We start from the raw sequence: 21,326 nt of genomic DNA, 5'->3' as shown, positions 1-21,326 counted from the left end.
AGGAGAAGACACCAAGACGGAACCCGGTGGACTTCCTGAGTTGAGGAGATGGGGCTGAGGGGCAAGGCAGTTGAAGGCAGCTGCAGTTCCGAGGGCAGTTCCCAGCAGACTAGGGTGGAAAGCCAGAGAGGAACTCCACAGGTCTGCAGGGTGCGGTCTCAGCAACTTCCTGATCAGCATATGCCCGAGGTAACTACCCAAGGCTGGGAAGGTTTCTGGGAAACCATACCTGGAAGCCCACACAAGGCTAGGAGCAGAGCCTTCCCCGCAGCCTGACTAGAAAGCCTCCTAATCCAGGGGCACCAGGTACTCTAAAGGGTCTTCTGACTCACAACAGGGGAACTATCAGCCCAATACATGCTGCTCCGCTCTCACCTAACAAAGTTTAAACCTAAAAAGGATCAAACTATTTTCTACATCCCAGAACAAAAATAACCAGCATGTATCAGGTTATAATTCACATCTTGCATGCAAGGAAACAGGAAAAGTAGGACACCAGAATGATCAAAAAAAAAAAAAAAATCAAACTGACCCAGTATTAGAGTTAGCAGACATAGGCATTAGAAAACTCACGGTATTCTCAAAAACTAAAGAATGAATATGTAGGCATGAAAGATCTAAAAACACCCAAAAAGAACTTCTAGAAATAAAGACATCTGACATGAAAAACTGGGTAAGACTACAGTAGATTAAACTGTAGCACTAGTGAACAAGTAATCGGACATGAAACAGAAAAAGATCAAAAAACTAAATAGCGCATGGATGAGCTGTGATCAACTTCCAGTAGCCCCTGTGTAATCAGGATCCCCAACAGAGAAGGGAAAGGAAAGAAAAATACTTGAAGAAACAACAGCTGAAAAACGTCCACATCTGATGAAAAGCTATACCCAAGAAACCCAACAAACCCCAAGCTCAAGAAACGATAGCACATCATAATCAAGTTGTTCAAACCTGCGACAGAGAAACATCTTAAAAAAGCAACAAAGGAAAACCGAGCTCTGCAGAGGGGAGAGGACGATAGGACAGCTTTCCCCGGGAAGGCCACGCAAGGCAGAGGCTCATGTACTGCCGACGGCAAAGCTGAAAGCGCCGTTTCTAAGGCTCTGCTCTCCGCTGACGAACGCGGATCTCAGTCGCGGCCTGCTGGTGGTGGAGAGCAATAAAAACTCAGTAGACCACGGATCCCCAAGCAGACTGACCAGGTGAATTCGCTAACATTAAATTTCATAATCAAAATGCAAAAACACTTCAGTTAATAAAGAAGAACAGATTGATTCAATAAACATGTAGATTTATTTTAAATCAGTTTGGTACATGATACAGATTGGTTTTGCAGTTTTTAATGAACTGAAATAGAAATTTCTAAATACAGCAGTGTCCGCCTGTGCAACGAAGGTCTGTAAGGTAAAATAAGGTGTTTTGATAGAACTACATCCACATCAACATATTGAGAAAAATCTGAAAAGGTTTCTTAATATACCTTCTGGATTAAAAAAAAAATCATTAATGGCTCAAGATACCAAAGGAAGGTGAGGGGGGGAGGCTGTGAGTTCTGTTGTAAGAGCTCTTCTTGCAGAATCTAACTGGTTTCATATTATGGTTTTGTTGCCAGAGCAGTATTCAAAATTACAGAAGACGAGAGGCTTCGTCAGCTACGTTTTCACAGAAATTGCTGTATGTGTTGACATTAATGTGTGACAAGGTATTCACATCTAGGTAAATGATATTTGTACCACTGTAGCTAAATTTTGCCACTTTGGGAGAAAAGAAATTCTGTATATTTTCAAATGAATCTTGGATCTTACAGCACTCACTAAAAACTAACCATGGCACCATAATAAAAATTTTTGTGAGGTTCCTAGAACTAATCTCAGAATATTACAAATGAAAACACAAGAATGTGAGGTAAACCCACCTTTTTCCCAAAAACCTTTGAAGCCAGAGATTTTAAACAATTAAGGCACTTGAAAACATTTGGTGTATGTACAAATGTGCAAGTGAAACAAACTTAAACTGTACCAGCAAGTAACAAAGAAACAGTAAATCTTCATTTTAAGAACCTTGAATATAATCATATCTAAATGCAAGGAATTTGGGTTTATGAAATGGACCAAAGCAACCTGTCATTTCCTACTACAAAATATTGAAAACCAAGTGCTAAACTCAGCCCCTATAGGCTAAAAAAGCTAAAAAAAAGAAAAAAAAAAAAAAAAACCTTTAATGACCTAGAAAAGCAAAGCTTTTTTAAAACTAATGTAAACCTCTGAACTAATCCAATATGTCAAAAGCAGGGGAGCAGCATCCTCTAAAACTGAAAAAACTAGTGCTTCCTAAGAAAACTAAAAAAACCTAAAGTATGCATGCTTATTATACTATAGGAACTGAAACTAATAAGAAAGGATGGGAGAGAAAGAGAAAAAAAAAAAAAAGAGAAAGCACAATCTGTCAATCCAGGGCAATCATTGTTAAAAATCTACAGTGATCCAAATCAACTAACATTCCTTAGATTTTCTGAAATTATACTGGTCACATTTCTGGTCTCAAAACTTAAAATGATTGTCTCATTAAAGAATTAATAAATGACCCTAAAACAACTTATTTCCTTCTTGCCTCAAAAAAAGTTACTTTTCAAGGAAGCTTGGTGAAAATTCTCTCAAGGTACAACAGTGTTAGGATACTGCCTAAAGTACCAAGGAAAATAGAAATCAGTCAACTTTATTTTTATACTTTTTAACAGCCTAAGAAAAATGCTGGGAAGTTCACTATATGAAGGCTTTCAACTTTGTAGAACATCCTTTAGCTTAACTTGCTTAGGTCTGAAATAAAATAGTAAAATTTCAATTAAATACTAACAGTACGGTACCTAAAAGCAGGTCTACTACAGCTCGTCAACAGTTACATCATCAAACCAACCTTCACCTTTCCTCCTGTGAAAGAATAAATCACAAACATCTGAGGTCACAGTCTACCTTTCTGTCTTTTTAAGGCACTGTTCTTTATTTTCTGTGATTTAAGGTGCTTTACAAGTATGAACGATAACCTGCTATTCTTTAATGGTCTGTATCCTTTCCACTCGTTTAACTCTGGAATGTAATTCCCTGTGTGGCATCTTATTTCTAATGTAGAAAAAATAACTGTTATCAAGCACAAAATTTTACTCTAAGGATACAGTTTACTCTAAGGATACTAAATGTATAGATTTATTCCACTTTTGAAAGGACAGCCAAAATCCACCCGATTGATGCTCATTTGGCACATTCTTCTCAATTCTGGTCACTAAACTACATCCTGAGATAGGATGAAAGTAATGCAGCTTTCAGGCTTTAAAAGGACTAAATTTAAACTGCCAAAAGAGTCATGAGGTTGTCTGCGTAGGACAATGTTTTCCATCACTTACAGAGTTACATTTGGTATGTCAAGAAGAGAGAACATAATCCCACAGCAGCAGCCATTTAAAATAAAAAAGAAGACAGCCACAAGGATTCATGCAGAATATTTTAAATATTCCTGTTGAGCAAAATGACTTAAGTGATTTTTCCTCAAGGACGATGCTCCAAAGTATCCTATATGCATCCTTTGAAAATGTAAAGATCCTGGAATAGCGTCTTCCATGTGGGACATCTTGAAAGATAATATTTTGGTTTCAGTGAGTCACACACCAGTCCTTGTTAATTTAATGGGTCTGTTTACAGAGTGTGGTAGTTTCGTTCTTTCGATTTGCAGAATTTATAGAGAAAGAAGATTACAGCCTGCACACCCAAGACGAGGACAATTCCTCCAATGAAACTGGCTGCATCGAATGTAGACTTCCGCCCAGGTTGTGAAGTTGGACTTAAAGTAGTATTAGTTGTACCTGTTTAAATTAGGAAGAAAAAATAACAATACTTAATAAGTCCCATAATCCTCTATCCATAATTTCAAGACCCACCCTAAACCTCTACTTTGACTTTCCCATGAGTTAAATTTTATAAAGTATTTGCTCTTGGAGTCAGATCTTTACAACTAGAATTTATCCTATTTATTCCATCCAGTGGTATCAGGTGGTCAAACCTGCCATACAAATTCAAACACGAAACTGACAGAAATAGATTCTCTTGGTAAACTATGGCCTGAAAAGTTACAAAGCACTTTAAAAATTTGCAATTTCTTCAGATAACATATTGTTGTTACAGTAAATATTTATATTTGTGTTGAAAAATCATACAACTTTTAAATTTTACTAAATATACATGGTGAGCAAAAATTTGGTTGCAATTTTTCAAACTACAAAAATATATCTTCAGTATCTGCAACTTATAGTTTCAACAAACAAAAGAACTTGTTGTTAAAGGTATCGTAAATCTTACTATGTAAATTTTATAAGCATTACCAAACACTATGGGAAAAAACCCACAAAAGGTTGAATGCTCTTTTCAGGAAGTAAAATGTTGCAAGAGGAAACAGAACAAATTTTTTTTACTTTTAGGGTGTAAAAGGTTTCAAGTAGACCACCGTTCATTTTAATAAAAAGCAATTTATTTTAAGTGATTTTTTTTTTTTAAATACAGTATCAAACACTGGTTCTGGTGGCTGTATAATAAGCTGGCCAGCTTTAAAATTAATTACAACTGTTCTGTATTTCTTCCTGTGAAGACAAAATAGTTTCCCTGAAACCAAGAAACGTAGCACAAGAATAAGCCAAACAAATGGGGCGGGGGATAAATGTATTTTAAATAGGGATGGGGGGAAGGATTCATAATCTGTGTATCTGCAATGTCCTGTGGCATCACCTAAATATGAGCTAGTTTACAACACATCAAATCATTAATTAGTAAACTGTTACCTCTCACACTTTTAAAAGTTAGAAAGGGGGGCAGCCCACGTGGCTCAGCTGTTTAGTGCCGCCTTTAGCCCTGGAGACCTGGGATCAAGTACCACGTCAGGCTCCCTGCATGGAGCCTGCTTCTCCCGCTGCCTGTGTCTCTACCTCTCTCTCTCTCTCTCTCTCTCTTTCATGAATAAATAAATGAATAAAATCTTTAAAAAAAAAAAAAAAAGTTAGAAAGGGATGTAAAGGGGATCCCTGGGTGGCTCAGTGGTTCAGCACCTGCCTTTGGCCCAGGGCCTGATCCTGGAGTCCCGAGATCGAGTCCCGCATTGGGCTCCCTGCATGGAGCCTGCTTCTGCCTCTATCATGAATAAATAAATAAAATCTTAAAAAAAAAATTAAAAAGGCATGTAAAGAAATGGTGAGAAATATTGCAGAGGTGCACATTTGGCACTGATCTTGGCTTTTTAGACCTCTCAGTGAAAAGGATGGCTGTATTATCTTCACTCCAACTGCCACCATCTAACACAACACACAACTAATTCCTAATAGTAATCAGTATTTAATTTGTAATTTATAAGACAGATCTCACCTACAAATTGTACCAAAAAAGTTTTGGGAGAACACTCTCTCTGAACTCTAATGTATCACGCCAATGTGGCTGGCTACACATTAAAAAATGAGAAAAGGACTCACAGAAAATGTACCCTTACTGCTTTAACAGCCTCCTATCTCAGTCCTCCAAATTGAAGAGATGAGTTTTAGTTCACAACCATTATGAATAAAACTGTTGGCAAAAACAGTAAAAGGCAATGCTGTATATACAACTCCTACCTTACTATTAGTTTTTAAAAAAATCCTCAAATACCTGATGTAGTAGCTGTGGTGGTAGCTGTAGAAGAGGAAGGCTGAGTTGTGGTTTTAGCTGGAATGTAAACAAAACTTATTAAAAACTTGAATTTCCATACTTCCCAGTATCTAGCAATTAGTCTTTTTAAAATAAGGCTACCAACTTCAACGTGTTTTCCATCTTTTAGAGAATAAAGGCCACATTTCAGGTAATGGTTCACCAACCTATCTCCACAGCCAGAATACTAGCCTTTAAATTAAGCTTTTGAAAACATTAAGCAATCATGAAATTTTATCTATGTTAACATCTGGATAAAGTTTGTAAAAGAACAAACAGGAGAAGAATTAGTGTTTAGGTGAGGGGAACTATCATTTTTTTAATGCTTCTATGACAAAAACTATTAACTTAAAAGGTCATGGTAAGAAATAAGTGTGGCTCAGTATTTCCCAGGTAGGTATCAAGTTTGGCGTGGCTTCCTCATTTCAAGGGGCTGGCAAACTTTTCTTAAAGGGGCAGACAGTGTGTAATTTAAGCTTTGTGCGCTGCATAGTGTAAAGCAGCCAAGGACAACATGCAAATCAACAGGCATGGTTCTGTTCCAATAAAATTTTATTTTAAGAACAGATCCCCTCGGGCCACAGATTCCCCCAATTTAAATTACCTGATGATGCCTGTAGAGAAAATGAACTCTCGTAAGAAGAATTAATTTGAATGTAAACAAATTTAGGAACCAGAGCACTCTATTATTAACAGACTTCTCTCAGTACAGATACCACTAACAGATTCTAATAAATGAGAACGACTCTGCTAGGATATTCTCATACATGTTTGTATCCTTTCCTCTCATGAGCACTGCTGTACACATTTTACCTACTTACTCTTGGATGGACAATTAGGTCATCTCTCATTTCTCCATACTATAAACACCTAGCAGGGAAATATCTGATTTCATCTCTGATAGGGCTGATTCTTATACAGAATTCCTAGATTAAAGGATATGGTTATTTTCAGACTTTTAATCCCTTAAAAGTTTTGTTGCTATACATTCTGTGTAACTGCAAAAAATAACACTTTATAAACTAAACATATTCTTTTCAATCTGAAAACGCTATTACTAAACTTTATCTAACAATGGTAGGGAAAAAAGTTTGCTAATTTGCCATTTGATTCTTACTACCAATCCTCCAAACATGCCACAAACTAATTTTTTTTGTAAACAGGGAACACATTTACACACTTTTACTTTTGACCAAATACTTTGATAAAATTTTCAAAATTACCCAATACCTAGGGAATAAACCTCCACTGACCTATGTTCCTTTCATTAAAAAATAATTCAGCACTTACAGAAGCTCTTGGTGATGGAGAATTTTATAAATATAGTAAATTATGTAATCCCACCACTCAGTAACATGTTACTTCCTGCTGGCCACTTCTCTAGGAATTTATACAACAAAAAGATTTAAAAAGTACTGGAACTTAATGGTTTGTCTTCCACTTAATATACTATGAACATTTCCCACTATATTTCTGACATAATCTAGTCATTCTTAGAGATTATTTACAAATATTTTTATTTGTAATATTTATAAGTACTAACAGAAGACAATAATAATTAACCCCACTGAACACCTTTTAATAAAAGGATTATTAGATTCTCCTTACATCATCTAATAATCCCTTAACTCATTTGCTCTCTTTCAGCAGTAGCCATGGAAAGAGACCATATAAAGGTTTGTTTTTCAACCACTAATTGCCACTCAACATGCATTTTCTATAAGCAAGCCCTGACTTCCTTCCACTTTACAGAACCAGAGAGAGAAAACAGGGGAGACTCCACGGTACTTCGCTGGAGAACCCAGTGTGGAGCAAGCATGAAAACTACAAGATTCACGGAGAAGAAATTAAAAGTGAATCCATAATGGTTTAAGACATTGTTTCCCCCTTTTGGTTCACATCTCACCTTCTGGAAATTGATTAATTTTTCTCTCATATCTCTGCTTTCATCAATCTTTAACGTCTTCTAGTCAGTGACTTATATGTACTCTCCAAAAGTTCTGAAGCATTTGCAGATTCCTATCGAATGAATATTTCCATAGTAATTGAAGCTACCAGCACAATATCACTGAGTGTGTAGTGTAGCTAGAAGAGCGATGCACAAATGGCTACCAAAACCTGGTATGAGCCAGTTCACCACTGCTCAAGTCTTTCAAAAGGAGTTCTGGTCCTTGTAATAGATTGACTTCTTCCTCAAAAAAAACAAACAAACAAACAAACAAAAAACCTAAAATACACACACACACACACACACACACACACACACACACACATTCTTGGACCCATCTCTCTGCCCATCCCTACTCGGTTCGGTTTCGTCTCTGGCCCTCTTCCAACCCTTAGACATTACAGTGCCCTGGAGTTTGGGCCTCAGGCCCTATTCTCCCTACAAGCTGCTACAGTGGACACTACACTCTTGCCCACACTGATCAGCTTACCTGTACTGTCAGCTAAGAGCTCTGCCGTCACCTCCCTCAAGCCCTACCCCTCCTATTTGCATGCATCTGCAACTCTTCCCCTATGAATTCTCCAGAATGCCCTGCACAGGTTATCTATTCTAATCTCCCTGTGTTCGCTCTTGTCTCCTGTTCCAATCTGTCTTCCCAATCTGACTCTTATCCTGCTGAGTGTCCACAGCTCAACATTTCCTCACCACGTACTCCAAATGCAATTCCCTGACCTAATTATACTCCTTCACATCACCTTCACATGTACTGACCACCTTGCTCCACTTGGGAAGCTGTCCTCATGATTTACCAGAATCATTTCAGATTCAATCAACATCTCCAGGAAACTGTCACCACATTTGCCATGTTACTCCATATATAGGCCTTCCTACAAATGTCTCAGCAAAGTGTGCTTACCTCTTTCTATCTATCCAATGATAGACAAAATGTCTTCGGTCTCCAGTATCTATCATCCAGCCTAGTACTTGTCCTGGAGTAGATTTTTTTTTTCATGATTTATTCCTATCACTTTTGTAAAGATTTTTAAAAGGAGAAATTATCTAATCCTTTGAAAGTATAGTGAAAAACTTTCTAGTTGTTGATGGGAATGAAAAACATATCTTTCTAGAAAGCAATCAATATTTAGTCCTAAAATAATCCTATCTTCTGACCTAGGAATGCTGTTTGAATCAATCACTATCAGGGATAACAGCAAATATTTCCCTGAAGACATCTGCTGCATGGAGAAAGATGACCTAACATAACTATCCAACCAAGTGCAGGATGAGTAAAGTCTATACAATAATGTAAGAGAGAAAACAAATCAAATATGCATGGACATATTCTCCAATTTCATAGTAAGTTTATCTATTGAGAGATACACAAGACTGGGAGAACTTTATGACTGAAAACATTTTGGTATACCTCTGGATGATGGGAATCATAAGGAATTTTCATTTCTTTTAGGCTTCTGTATTTCCCAAGATTTTCACAAAACCCACAAAAAGCAGTTTATGGATTCAAACTCAAACCAAAGATATGATAAATCCTCCCATACTCAATGAATGTCAAACACTGGAGTTACAGGTCACTGGCACAAACAGTTCATATTAACGTAATCGTTATGATCCAAAACTAAACACATCTACTAATTTTTAAAATTATAGTAATAACTTTTAGGTATTTAAGTACTAAAAAGTCCATCAAGAGACCTTACAAATCCTAAAAGAGGGGGAATTATCTTGTATTACCTGTAGAATTGGTTGGCATCAGAGTGGGCTCCGGTGCTATTTAAAACAAACAGGCATTAAGTCAAAGCAATCTAAAATATTACAATCTATTACACTATTTTTCAAATTGCAGACATTTGAGTACCACTTTTACAATTTTTGCATTTAAGTATAACCTTGTGGAGGAGACGGACAGTTGTTCTACCAAATATTGATCTCCCCTTCTTTAGAAATAGAAGCACCAAACTATAGTTGACACTTTCCTCCCCTGGGGAAAGACAGACATTCCTTAGCCTCCCCAAGGTAGGCAGCCCAGTGTAACTGCTAGAAAGCATCTGTAGGTAGATATGGGCCTCTTTCCTCTTCCTGTTGGCAGGAAAATCAATATGTTGGCTCCAGCTATGGAGCACTCACCTTAGAGAGCAAGGTCAAAGATATTTTGACAGTAAACAGCTTGGGTCCCTAACGGTTGTATTGCTGCTACATAGTCCAAACTAATTCTGATACATCAATCAAATTAAGTAGAATTACTTACCCAATTTTTCTCTAAATTAGTATCTTTTAAAATGCTTTAACCTTGTGATATTTTTGTAATTTTGCAATATTTTTATGAAACCACAGGTTTGATACAATTATCACTGTTTTCTGACACACATTAATAACAGATACTAAAATCGTTTGTTCCTGGGGCAGCTAGGTGGCTCAGTCAGGTCTGCCTTCTGCTCAGGTCATGATCCCAGCCAGCCAGGGTCCTGGGATCAAGCCCTGCATCAGGCTCCCTGCTCAGCAGGGAGTCTGCTTCTCATTCTCTCTCTCTCCCCTGCCTGTGATCTCATTCCCTCTCATGCTTGCTCTCTCTCAAATAAAACTTTATAAAAAAAATAATAAAGTACAAAAATGAGAAAGCAGATGAATACAGAAGAGATTTTACCATAAAACAAACTATGCTAGAGACTGTGACAATCACCAGCACTATAACCAGGAAAAGTGCTAGAACAAGAGTCCAGTCCTGTAAAATGCAAATAAAGAGAGGCTCTAAACTATAGTGAATTTCCAGAAGAGTTATATAAAAATAAAAAAATAAAAAGGAGGTATCTATATCTACAGCATTCCACAGTACAGTCAAATCACTAAACTAAGTTTCAAAATATTGTCCTTCTAGATCATATGAATATGCCATTTATAATCAAATTTCTAAAAGGTTAGAATTACGGAAATGGCCAACCAAATACTGAAATAAGGCTTCCCGAGGCAAAGATCTTCCTCGCCTCTTGGCCACTCCCCACAGCAGCCAATGTGAATACTTACCAGAACAGAACTGTGTGCTATTCACCACCTGGCAATCACTAACTGTTGTATTATGTGAACAGTAGCTTTTCTCTGTTGTTGGGGAAGAAAGAGGGAGGGAGACAAAGAACAGCAATCACTTGTTTATATTATCTTTGACTTTGTTACTAAGCTCCAGAATTGCTTCCAAAAATCAAACTCAGGCATAAACACTTTAGAAGTCCACAGACCAAAAAAATACTGTTATTCTCCTTCTCTCCATGATTAAGAAATATTACACAGGATCCTTCCAAATATTCTTCTATACTCCACATGAATATATTTAACAGATAAATCAGAAACACAGAATTGTGCCAGGACCACTGAATAGGGAAGGCTGCTGGAACCCACAAGAGGGATGAATCAATAGGGAAAGTGGTCAGGATCTAATAAAGGCTTAGCAACCATGGGAGGTACCCCAATAGCAGCAGGATGACCTCTGTTCCAGATCTCTGCTTGGTCTTCTACACTTTCTAAAACTGACAATTAAACTTCTAGCAAGAGTAAGGGAGACCCTTCCCCAACATATCCTACAGCAGGGCACTGAAGGCCCAAGACATGACAGCTCTGCTATCCATACACAAAGGGAGAGAGGGGCACACTCCTAAATTCCATTTTATGACTTAAAAAAAAAAAGTGACACAACAAAAAATTAACCCCAAATTAAGCTAATACTTTAATTTTAAAATCAGTTTTTAAACTTTATTATGTAGTGATACAATGCCTAGAAATCCTAGATTTAATGAAGAAGATAAATTGTTCTCCTGATAAGAAAAAAAAATGCAACTACCTTACATGAAGACAGAATATGCTGTAATCCCATGGTTCTACCAAAAACCTTACTGTCATTTCAAAGTATCTCCAACTAGCTCTTTACCCCTCAAATCAGGCTAATTTTAAAAGTGAACAAAACTACCACCTCTCTTCCCATCTCATTCTTCTCCCATATTTAAGTATCCAACAAATTTGTTAAGGTCTCTGCTAGTTCCTCTAGCAGGACACCTGCAGCAGATAAATGCCTCCTTTTTCTGGGAAACTGTTTTCAGGGGAAAATCTCACAACTTTCTCCCACAGCTGATTTCAGCGTACTTGTCCATTTAATCTTCAAAGGCTTTAAAATCTCTCTTCCTTTAAAAGCTACTGAACCTCAATTATCAAGTTTAAGGAATTAAAGGGGTGGGGACAGAATGGGAGACTGGATATTTTAGGGGGAATGTTCAAAGCAATAAGCACTTCAAGGGAAAAGTATCTGATTTGCAAAATAAGTAGTGCACAATATTCCTAATTTTCTACTAATTTTCAAGTTATTCAGAAATACCCCGTACGATATCGTAAAATGTTCTAACAGTTTGCATTCTTAAAATTAAAGCAATCCCAAAGCTTCTTACCTTTACATTCTATCCAAGAGCAGGCAGTGGCATCAATGCTAGTGTTCACACAAGAAACACAGCTGTTGCGGTTGTCACAGATATCTGGTGGGGAGGGACATATAAAACCAATCAGTTGAGACGTCACTTTAAGCTTGTACAACTTACCTTTTTTAAACAAAAGTGAGCATTAAGTACGTTACCAGACTTACTAATTCAGAGAAATGGTAAGACGTTATAGCCCATCAACAGATGAATGGTTTAAAAAAAAAAAGTTATACATTTTGCAATAGAATATTATTCAACTATAAAAGAAGAAAATCCTGCCATATGCTAATCCTGCCATATGGATGAGCCGTAAGGACATTGTGCTCAATTAGACGTTCAAAAAAGGACAAATATTGCATCATTTCACCAATATTAAGTATCTAAAATAGTCAAATTCAGAAGCAGAAAAGCAGAATGATGGCTGCCAGGGCTGGGGGCAGGAGGAATGGAGATCTGCTCCTCAAGCAGGGGACAGTTTCCAGTAGGAGGAAAAGTTCTGGAGATCTGTAGAACACTGTGCTTATGGTTAATAGTGTATATACACTTAAAAATTTGTTAGGGTAGGCCATCTACATGTTTTTAATCACACACATAAAAACAGTACATAAACTGGTTTAATAAGAAATTCCAATCATTATAAATGACTTATGGAACTGAAGTAAACACCAAGAGAAAGGGAAGAAAAAAAATCCCACAAGCTAGCAGGAATGCCCATTACCTATCTAAACAACCCTTTGCTACAGGACAACTATTTCACAGACACTCAGGGTTTCTTGAGCCATTTTAAAGCATCCTTAAAAAATAAAAAATTGGAAAAAAGGCAGTGTTATGTAAGGCCAACACCACACACACACACACACACACACACACGAAATCACTGGTCCAAAACATCAGCTAAGACGCTGGAATTTAATAAAGTAATAAAAATTTGGGTTACAGGTTGAACCCAAACCCCGATGATGTTCATTCCGAAAACCCCAGATTTGTAATTCATAAATGATCCGCTATTTCCAGGGTCCTCCATGACTGGAGGATAAGAGACAGTAACACCTAGAAGGGGCTACATTCACGGACGTACAGTTTAACGAATTAGCAGAGTCTTTGTCAATAATATAGGCCAAATAACTCAAAAAGTCTAGACTAAGGCTCTACCCATTTTCCTGGAAGCTAGAGGACTCCAAAGAAACATTCACATTTACTTTCCCTGTGCTTTAAAAAAAAAAAAACAACAGTTCTGCACAGAGGCAACGCATTTCAATATTTTATCACTAGTATTTTTCAGGAACTGGAATGTATAGAATACCCTTAAGTAAGGGATTCACAAAGTAGAAAATAAGTTCTGCAGAGGTTTGTGTACTGGGAAAAAAAAAATGCTAGTTGTCCAAAATCTTTTGTGCCTGATGACTAACGTTTGAATACCACAGTCAATGAACAAAACTTGCTACCTTTCATTTTAGACTGCGGCTTATCCAACTGCTACTTAGAGAAAACAAATCATCTCCTTTGTAGGACTTTCAGTTACACAAAGGCAATTAACTTGGGTATCTCCAAGCTTCTCTTTGGAAAAACACACACTCCAAAACTACAATTCTGCGAAGAAACTGCCAAGTAAAGCCGGAGACAAAACATGCTGTGCCCTATCATCTTAGAAACAGCGCAGTCAGAAATGTCCAGGATTGTATTGCAATTTACTTCCCTCGTTTAACAATTTTTGAATTGCGCTACATCTCATTATTAATCATATACCAAACTTTCATAAAACACAAAGACCAAGAGAAGAAGCTTCAAAATAGTAGGATCACGGGGCGGGGGGGGGGGGGGGGGGGGGAGGAAGCCAAGGTAAAAAAATCTGCCACTTCAGCAATTCTTCGGTCAGGATGCCGCTTATTCCTTACCCAATATTAACTAGAATAACCCATCACACTAGATTGCAGGGTTTTAAATACCTAGGGCTCCTTTTCACCTCAAATCGCTCTCTTTTGTGTTGTCACGGAATTGCCAATTTCTGCTTCGAGATTTCAGCGTTACGACTCAAGCACAGTACCCGCAATCGATTACAGGGTTTAACCAAGAAAGGAAGGAAAGAGGAAAGAAAGAGAGGAAGGAAAGAGAGGAAGGAAAAAGAAAGAAAGAAAAGAAAGAAAGAAATGAAAAAGAAAGAAAATCGGCAGACCTGGGTTCCAACCCCAGCTTCACAGCCAACTAAACCTACGCTCCGGGCAGTCAGTCCATCTCCATCTTCCTCCTAGATGTCACCACCTATCTTCCAGCTCGGCCTAAAACACCAAGAGGGGGAACGTACGAAGCTTCGGGCGCACGGAGGGGCGGCTTTTCTTCCTCTGCGCACAGGGAGAAGCGTAAACTTTTAATTTGACCAAACGCCCAAACCTCAGCTGGATCCCACACTGATCCGCGAAGCCCAAACGGTCAGATCCGAGACACCGGCCACGAGCACCGACGCCTCCGGTCCTTGCGGCGGTCGCCAGTGCCCGGGGTCGTCGGCTCTCGGAGCAGCGGCCCCGGGTGCGCAGGTCTGGAGGCGCGTCGCCTCGCCTCGCCCCACCGTCCACCTCACGGCCGCCGCCGCGGGAGGCGGCCACGTCCCCCGTTCTGGAGCTGACGTGACACTGGGGATTACGAGGCACTTTTGCAAAGCGCCCCGGCGTGGGGCACCTCGCGGCGGCAGGGAGCCCGACGGCCGCCGCTGCCCCCGGGGCGCTCCCCCGCCCCCGCCCCCCCGGCCCGGCCCGGCTGCTCCCGGACGGGCCGCCATGTTGCTGGAGCGCCGCCCGGCCCGGCCCCGCGCGCACCGCGGACGCGGCAGGCGGCGGGCGGGCGAGTCCCGGAAGCCCGCTGGGCCGGCGCCCACCTGGTGCCGGAGTGGTGGCCGGCGCGGCGGTCGTCACCCGCGTCGTGGCTGTGTCGCTGGTCGGCGGAGTCGTGGCGGTGGTCACGTTCGGGTCCAACTCCAAGTCCAGAGCCGCGGTCAGCGCACAGAGCGCGGCCAGGCAGGCGGCGGCCCAGCACAGCTGGCGGGAGAGCCCCGACATCGCGGCCTGCGCTCCGGCGTTCCGGCGACTGCGGCGGCGCGCTCCGCTCCGCGCGTCCTGTCCCCTGCGGCACCGCCTCGGAGAGTCCGGCCCCCCGCGAGAGCGCGCCGGGGTCACGTGAGGGCCCCCGGCCACGGCGTGCGGGGGCGAGGCGGGGGCGGGCGCTACCAACGGCTCGGCCGCGGGGGGGGACGGGGGCACCGGGAGGAGACCCGGGAGGCTCCGCTCATCCCACAGCGGCCGGGCCGCGGCGAAGCAGCTCCGCAGACGCAGGGAACGACCCCGCTGCCCCCGGAGAGCCCCCCAAGACGCAGCTGGGCTGTGCTGCTTCCGGCGCGGGACGGCTCCCCCTCGGCTCGGATGGAACAGCCCGCCTGAGGTGGCGCGCGGCGGCCGGGGCGCGACGGCGCGGCTGGCGGCGCGCGGGCCACGTGACTCCGCGGGTGGCGCTCCGGGGCCCGAGGCCGCGCGGCGGCGGTGTCCGTGAGGGGTGTGTAGGCCCGGCGGGGCCTGACGTGGGTGCTGTGCCCGCCTCGCCGCAGGACCCGCGCTCCGCTCCCCGGAAAATCGGTCTTTCTGCGAGTTACGCGGTGCGGGGCCCCGGGAAACGAAACCGCGTGGTTGCGTCGCGCACGCCGCGAGCGCCCGGCAGCCGGTGTCCCGCTGCGCGCGGGGCCGAGTCCGCCTGCCGCGCCTGGCCCACCGGCCTTCCCCGAGGTCCGCGCCGCCACCGCCGGCAGAGACGAGCGGGGGGGGGGGGATCGTCGGTGCGCTCCCGCCCCTGCCTCACCGGGGAGGACACCGGCGCGCGGGAACAGAGCGGCGGGCCCGAAGCCCGGGGGCCTCACCTCGCGACCGGCTTTCCAGCCGGCCCGTTTCAAGCTCCGTCCCGGCTCGGGCTTTTGGGAAAGGTGAGCGCCCCCTGACGCCCGGCCCTGCCTGTACCCGCGACTCAAAATTGGGAGTATAAAAGCTGTTTTTTTATTTTTATTTTTTTATAAAAGCTGTTCTTAACGCCGTTTTCCCCCACCCCACCCCGTTATTCGCTTTCAAGTTTAATTACGTACATTTACCCAAATAAAACAACACACGGTCATTAATTGCTTTTCTGAGATCTGCTTCGCTATGAAGACACCGAAAAAAGTTGACTATCAACTTTTTTTTTTTTTTTGGTCTCAACTTGAAGTTTTAAAAACTTTTCTAGAAGACTCTAATCCGTGGAGCCCTTTTGTACCCTCGTGACTAGAAACTTTTTTTTTTTTTGAGAGAAGCAGGCTTTTAATTTATATATATTTTTAATTGAAATTCGATTTGCCAACATATAACACCCATTACTTTTTTTAAAAAATATTTTATTTATTTATCTTATGAGAGACACAGAGAGAGAGGCACAGACACAGGCAGAGGGAGAAGCAGGCTCCCTGCAGGGAGCCCGATGCGGGACTCGATCCCGGGTCTCCAGGATCACGTGCCCTGAGCCAAGGGCAGACGCTAAACCGCTGAGCCCCCCAGGGATTTCCCCAGAACATTTGTCCTATTGGCTACACTTGCTGGAGATTCGCTTGATGTAGACAAACTGAGGGTGTCTGGTCCCACATGGCCAGAAGGATGAGAGTGCAGCCAGGTACTTAAATGAGGCCCCGTTATTGGCCTTAAGTGAACGTCTCTTCGCTCCGTGTATGGCGTCCAGAGTATGCACGTGGCCATCTGACACCCAAAGGGAGGCATTAGTAAACTTTTTTTAAGGTTAAAAATATAATAAAAGTTCTGTTTTCTTTCCCTACCCCAGTGGATCATCTTGTTTACACACTAGCGTGAATACCCCCCACCATGGAGGACGTTCATTTATACAGTCTGTCATCTGGGTGTTCAACTCCAGCCTTCAGATTTTTGATAGCCTTTTTTTTTTATTCATGAGAGACACAGAGAGAGACAAGAGAGAGGCAGAGGGAGAAGCAGGCTCCATGCAGGGAGCCGCTAGTGGGCCTCAATCCCGGGTCTCCAGAATCACGCCCTGGACTGATAGCGCCGCTAAACTGCTGGGCCACTGGGGCTGCCCTTTTGATAGCCTTTAAGAGGACATTTCACACTCTTAAGACCAGGAAAGCATTGGCTTATTTGACGTGGCATCTGTTGAGCTAGCTCAGGGAAGGTTTCCAAAGCCCCTTCATCGTTCCAGAGCAAAGACTGGCATGTATAACAGTCTTAACAACATATACTAAACAGTTGTAATATTTAAATAAGCTTCGACAAAGAGGATTGTAATAAATCACAGATTAACAGTGAGCTAAAATTGTAGATTCCCATTCTTACTATTAACACTGTGACTGGGATTGCTGGTAACATACTAGGGTTACTGTCCTTAGGAAGCTGTCTGCTTTGACTATGGGTATTTCTTCCGTGTCTTCCAGGATGTCAGAAGGAAGCATTACACTTGAGAGCGTTTGTTCTCAGCCTTGGGTGAACATAGGAATCACCTGGGAAGTTTCGAAAAATCCTGATGCCAGGGTACCGATTTAATTACTCTGGAAAAATGCCTGGGCATCAGGAGTTTTAAAAGCTCTCCAGGTGTTTTTAATCTGCAACTTAGGTTGAAAACCACAGCTTTACTCTTGCTGCTTGAAGTGTGTGTGGTTCATGAACTGGTACATTCATACCACCTGGAATATTAGTTAGAGACGCAAAATCTTCAGGCCTCATTTCAGACCTCCCGAACGATTTGCATTTTTTCTTGAGATCTGTATGTACATGTGTTTTAAAGTTTGAGAAGACCGCTTTACATTATAACTTGTAGAGGACTATCCTATCCTAAATTGCTGCAGTTTTTAACAGTCAGTCATGCACAAGATGACATCAAGCAAAGCGTTTTGTTGTAAAGGTTTGGTTTGGTTTTACAAATATATGTAAGGGCAGGGTACAGACGCAAACTCTTGCCCATAGATTGTTGAGGCTGGCACCTGAGGCATTATTTCTACTCTGCTTCAAACTCTGGGTCCGCTAGGGTTTTTCCCATTATCTCTTAGTCCATTAGAAAACAAGGGACCCGTTTTTCTAACATATTCCTTAGGAACAACCCACGTTCAAGCTAAACTCCACCCCAGGCGACATTCTGGTACTGTGCATTACTACTACTATCTCCATTTTAATTTGGAAGATATGCTTTTGAATAAATGCAGTCAATTGAAAATGTGATGTTAATGACCATAGCTAAGACTGAGCATAACAGGGACTTGGTGTTATCTCAGTCCTCAAAGCACTGTGAGACAGATGTGCCCTCATTTTACTAATTTAATTGAAACTCAGTATTGTTACTGATTTCATAAATTTACTCAGAGGTCTCTAAAGTTTTATAGCCAGACAGAGCTAACAGTTCTTTGATCTCTTCTTTCTACAAATGAGGAAAGTGAAAAGCTATTTGCTTGCCACAATGCTAGGTAATGGGACAAACACTCCTAACTTAAGGTACGTATAAAGCACAAAAATTCAGAGTATGGACTCCTGAGGTTACCAGACTATTTATTCATTAACAAATAGGGCATGGCTTGCCGTTGGGACAAATTCTTTAGATAGAATTTTAAATGTTTATCTTAAATCTCCCAAAATAAGAAAAATGTCCAGATACCACATTCTCCTTATGAACGTGACTTAGTGTAAGTTACAGAATATGCGTTTGATTTTGCCATATTAGTGATTAGGGCAAGATCACATGACATTTTGTGTAAATCAGAATACCATTATTTTATACGTGCAGATGTGGAAAAGTCTAGAATTCCTTCTGTTTAATCAAATCAGAGTCTTTCAATTTGGTTAAATCAAAATCTTATATTTGGAATTAATTGGGATTTCTCCAAGTGATGTGGCTACACATCTACATCATTCTTCTACAGAAGTATCACTGTATGTACCTTTAAATGGTGGTAATAAGAACCACTGCCTACAGATTTGTTCTTTTTAAAAATTTTTTATTTATCCATGAGAGAGAGAGAGAGAGAGGCAGAGACACAGGCAGAGGGAGAAGCAGGCTCCCTACGGGGAGCCTGATGTGGGACTCGATCTTAGGACCAGGGATCAGGACCTGAGCCAAAGGCAGACGCTCAACCACTGAGCCACCCAGGTGCCCTACAGATTTGTGATTAAAATTTCTGCGTACCCTGAGAGTAAGAAATGGGAGCGAACAAAGGGACCAGGAACTTGGCATCTTTTAGAACATTGGCAGAGTTCTACCTATACCTTTGCAGGTAACTTGAAAAGTAAAGGAAACTGGAATCAGCTTCTTACACCAATGGAAATATCTCGATTCTTTCACAATATCAGATAAAGTGCTTAATTCCCTAGTACACAGGTTCATGCAAGTAAGAGCAAGTGAGAATTATTCTGCTGCTTGTTATTACATGACTAATGCTTGTAATTTGTTTTAACTAGGATCTCAGCAAAGTATCAGTTTCGTTCATCACATGCTTTACCAGTTGGTAAGAGTCCCTCTGGCAAGCCCAGCTCCCCACTGAAATGTCCCAGGTATGACCAGAGGAACCCATCCAAAGGCCCAGAGAGAGAGAATCTAGAGATTTCATGCAAATAGTTTAGCCTGTCTCAGGTTGGCCAAAACTCTTCAGAATAGAGAAAGAGGAGCTATCTCCTCTTTAGTGTTTCCCAAATCTCACTATTAATCATTGAGGAGCTTTTAAAAAATACAACTTCCTAGGCCAACACCTGAAGGCTATACACCAGCAATTTATTGAGCATACATTAATTAAAAGTCCTAGTTCCTGCATACAAATTATTGATTCCTTGGACCCTCACAACAACTCTGTGGTAGTAGGTACTCTGCTTTGATGTGAAGAAATAGAGGCACAGTGAAGTCTTGCCTGAGTCTGTCAATCTAGGGAATGGCAGAGCTAGGATCAAACCCAGGCTGTCTGGCTCCAGAACACACATTCTGAATACTGTGTTGCCTCTGGGTCACTTGAGAATGTGACATAGGCAATATGCTTTCTCCTTATTCACCTCCAGTCTTAGTATAAAGTCTTACACCAAATAGCAGTAAAGCTGTTATTTAGAAAAAAAAATCATATTTCAGTTGTCAGGGATGGATGGTGAGGAGCAGAGGAGTAGGTGTAACTATAAAGGAGTAGCCAAGGGAGGTCTTTTTGGAAAGTTCTGTGGCTTAACTGTAGTATCCATCACATGAATCTACACATGATAAAATGGTACCACTATCAATTGCCTGGTACAGTTGTTGTGTAAGGTGTATCCTTTGGGGAACCTGGGTGATCAGGACTGCTCTGTAATATTTTTGTAACTTCCTATAAATTTATAATCCTTTCAAAATGCAAAGTAAAAAAAAAAAAAAAAAAAGCATAGGCCTACTTTTGGCAACCCCCGAGTCCATTAGAGGCCTGCCTCAAGATTGTATCAAGGAGAGATTCTTAGAAGACTTTCCACAGTGGGCAAGAAAACCCCCAAAACTTAATGGCTTTGGGCAGAGCATGAATGTAATGGCAGTGGTGGTGGAGGCAGCTAAGCAAGGTCACCACCAAAAGAGTCACCCATTTCAGTAACTACAAAGAGGGGGTTGAAACCAGTTACCTTTGTCTTGCATGGATTCCCAAATGACTAGTGCCCAGCTGGCTAAACAAGAACCTCTGGGTTGAGCTAAATGAATGTACAGAGTCCCTCTCCCACACTTAGAGACTCTGACTCAGTAGATCAAGGACAGGGTCCGGCAGTCTGTTTTAAAGGCTCCCCAGGAGCAGCTGACAAAGCAGGATCCCCAGTAACATCTCAGGAGTCAACCACCGCAGGGCTGATTTGGGTTGAGATGATTAACCCAAGCACTTGGTTTTCATATGGTTGGTGTGGCTCAGAGAGAAGCATTCTCTTTCTGTCCTATAAAAATATCCAAAGTACATGACCTTTTCTGAGTGCTGTGTATAAACCATGAAATATTACAATGAACTTTTTTATGGTCTCTTTTTCTATTTGGTTATTTACCAAGTTTCTCAGGGCAGAAATGTAGTTTACAAACAACATAATTCTGTTCTAAATGCTTTAGGATTGGGAAGCCATTAGGTACTGCTGCTAAATTAATGGTTTTGGCAGGGCACTTCCGTGGCTCAATGGTTGAGCATCTGCCCTCGGCTCAGGG

At 41.6% G+C, this 21,326-nt stretch overlaps 1 protein-coding gene across 1 annotated transcript; it reads right to left on the bottom strand.

Moving 5' to 3' along the window:
* Window positions 1-1,274: 1,274 nt before the first annotated feature.
* Window positions 1,275-15,291, bottom strand: CD164 (CD164 molecule). Its single transcript, XM_041726367.1, has 6 exons — window positions 15,001-15,291; window positions 12,105-12,188; window positions 10,699-10,770; window positions 9,412-9,447; window positions 5,676-5,732; window positions 1,275-3,853 (listed from the first exon to the last, which is right to left on the bottom strand). The coding sequence occupies exons 1-6, from the start codon at window positions 15,179-15,181 to the stop codon at window positions 3,687-3,689; spliced, it is 597 nt and encodes a 198-aa protein (XP_041582301.1). The 5' UTR covers window positions 15,182-15,291; the 3' UTR covers window positions 1,275-3,686.
* Window positions 15,292-21,326: the final 6,035 nt, after the last annotated feature.

Source organism: Vulpes lagopus, chromosome 1, assembly GCF_018345385.1.
Source record: "Vulpes lagopus strain Blue_001 chromosome 1, ASM1834538v1, whole genome shotgun sequence".
Taxonomy (NCBI): Eukaryota; Metazoa; Chordata; class Mammalia; order Carnivora; family Canidae; genus Vulpes; species Vulpes lagopus.
Note: the sequence above shows the minus strand (reverse complement) of the source record. Positions and strands in the feature narration are given on the sequence as shown.

Bases quoted from the DNA above. Each gene is read 5' to 3' on its own strand.
- CD164 (XM_041726367.1), bottom strand. From the start codon at position 15,181: ATGTCGGGGCTCTCCCGCCAGCTGTGCTGGGCCGCCGCCTGCCTGGCC. The intron at 12,189-15,000 runs GTGGGCGCCGGC...CCTCCCCACCAG, and splicing joins GGCCACCACTCCGGCACCAG to ATATCTGTGACAACCGCAAC. The intron at 3,854-5,675 runs GTATTTGAGGAT...TAATTTAAACAG, and splicing joins CACCACAGCTACTACATCAG to GTACAACTAATACTACTTTA.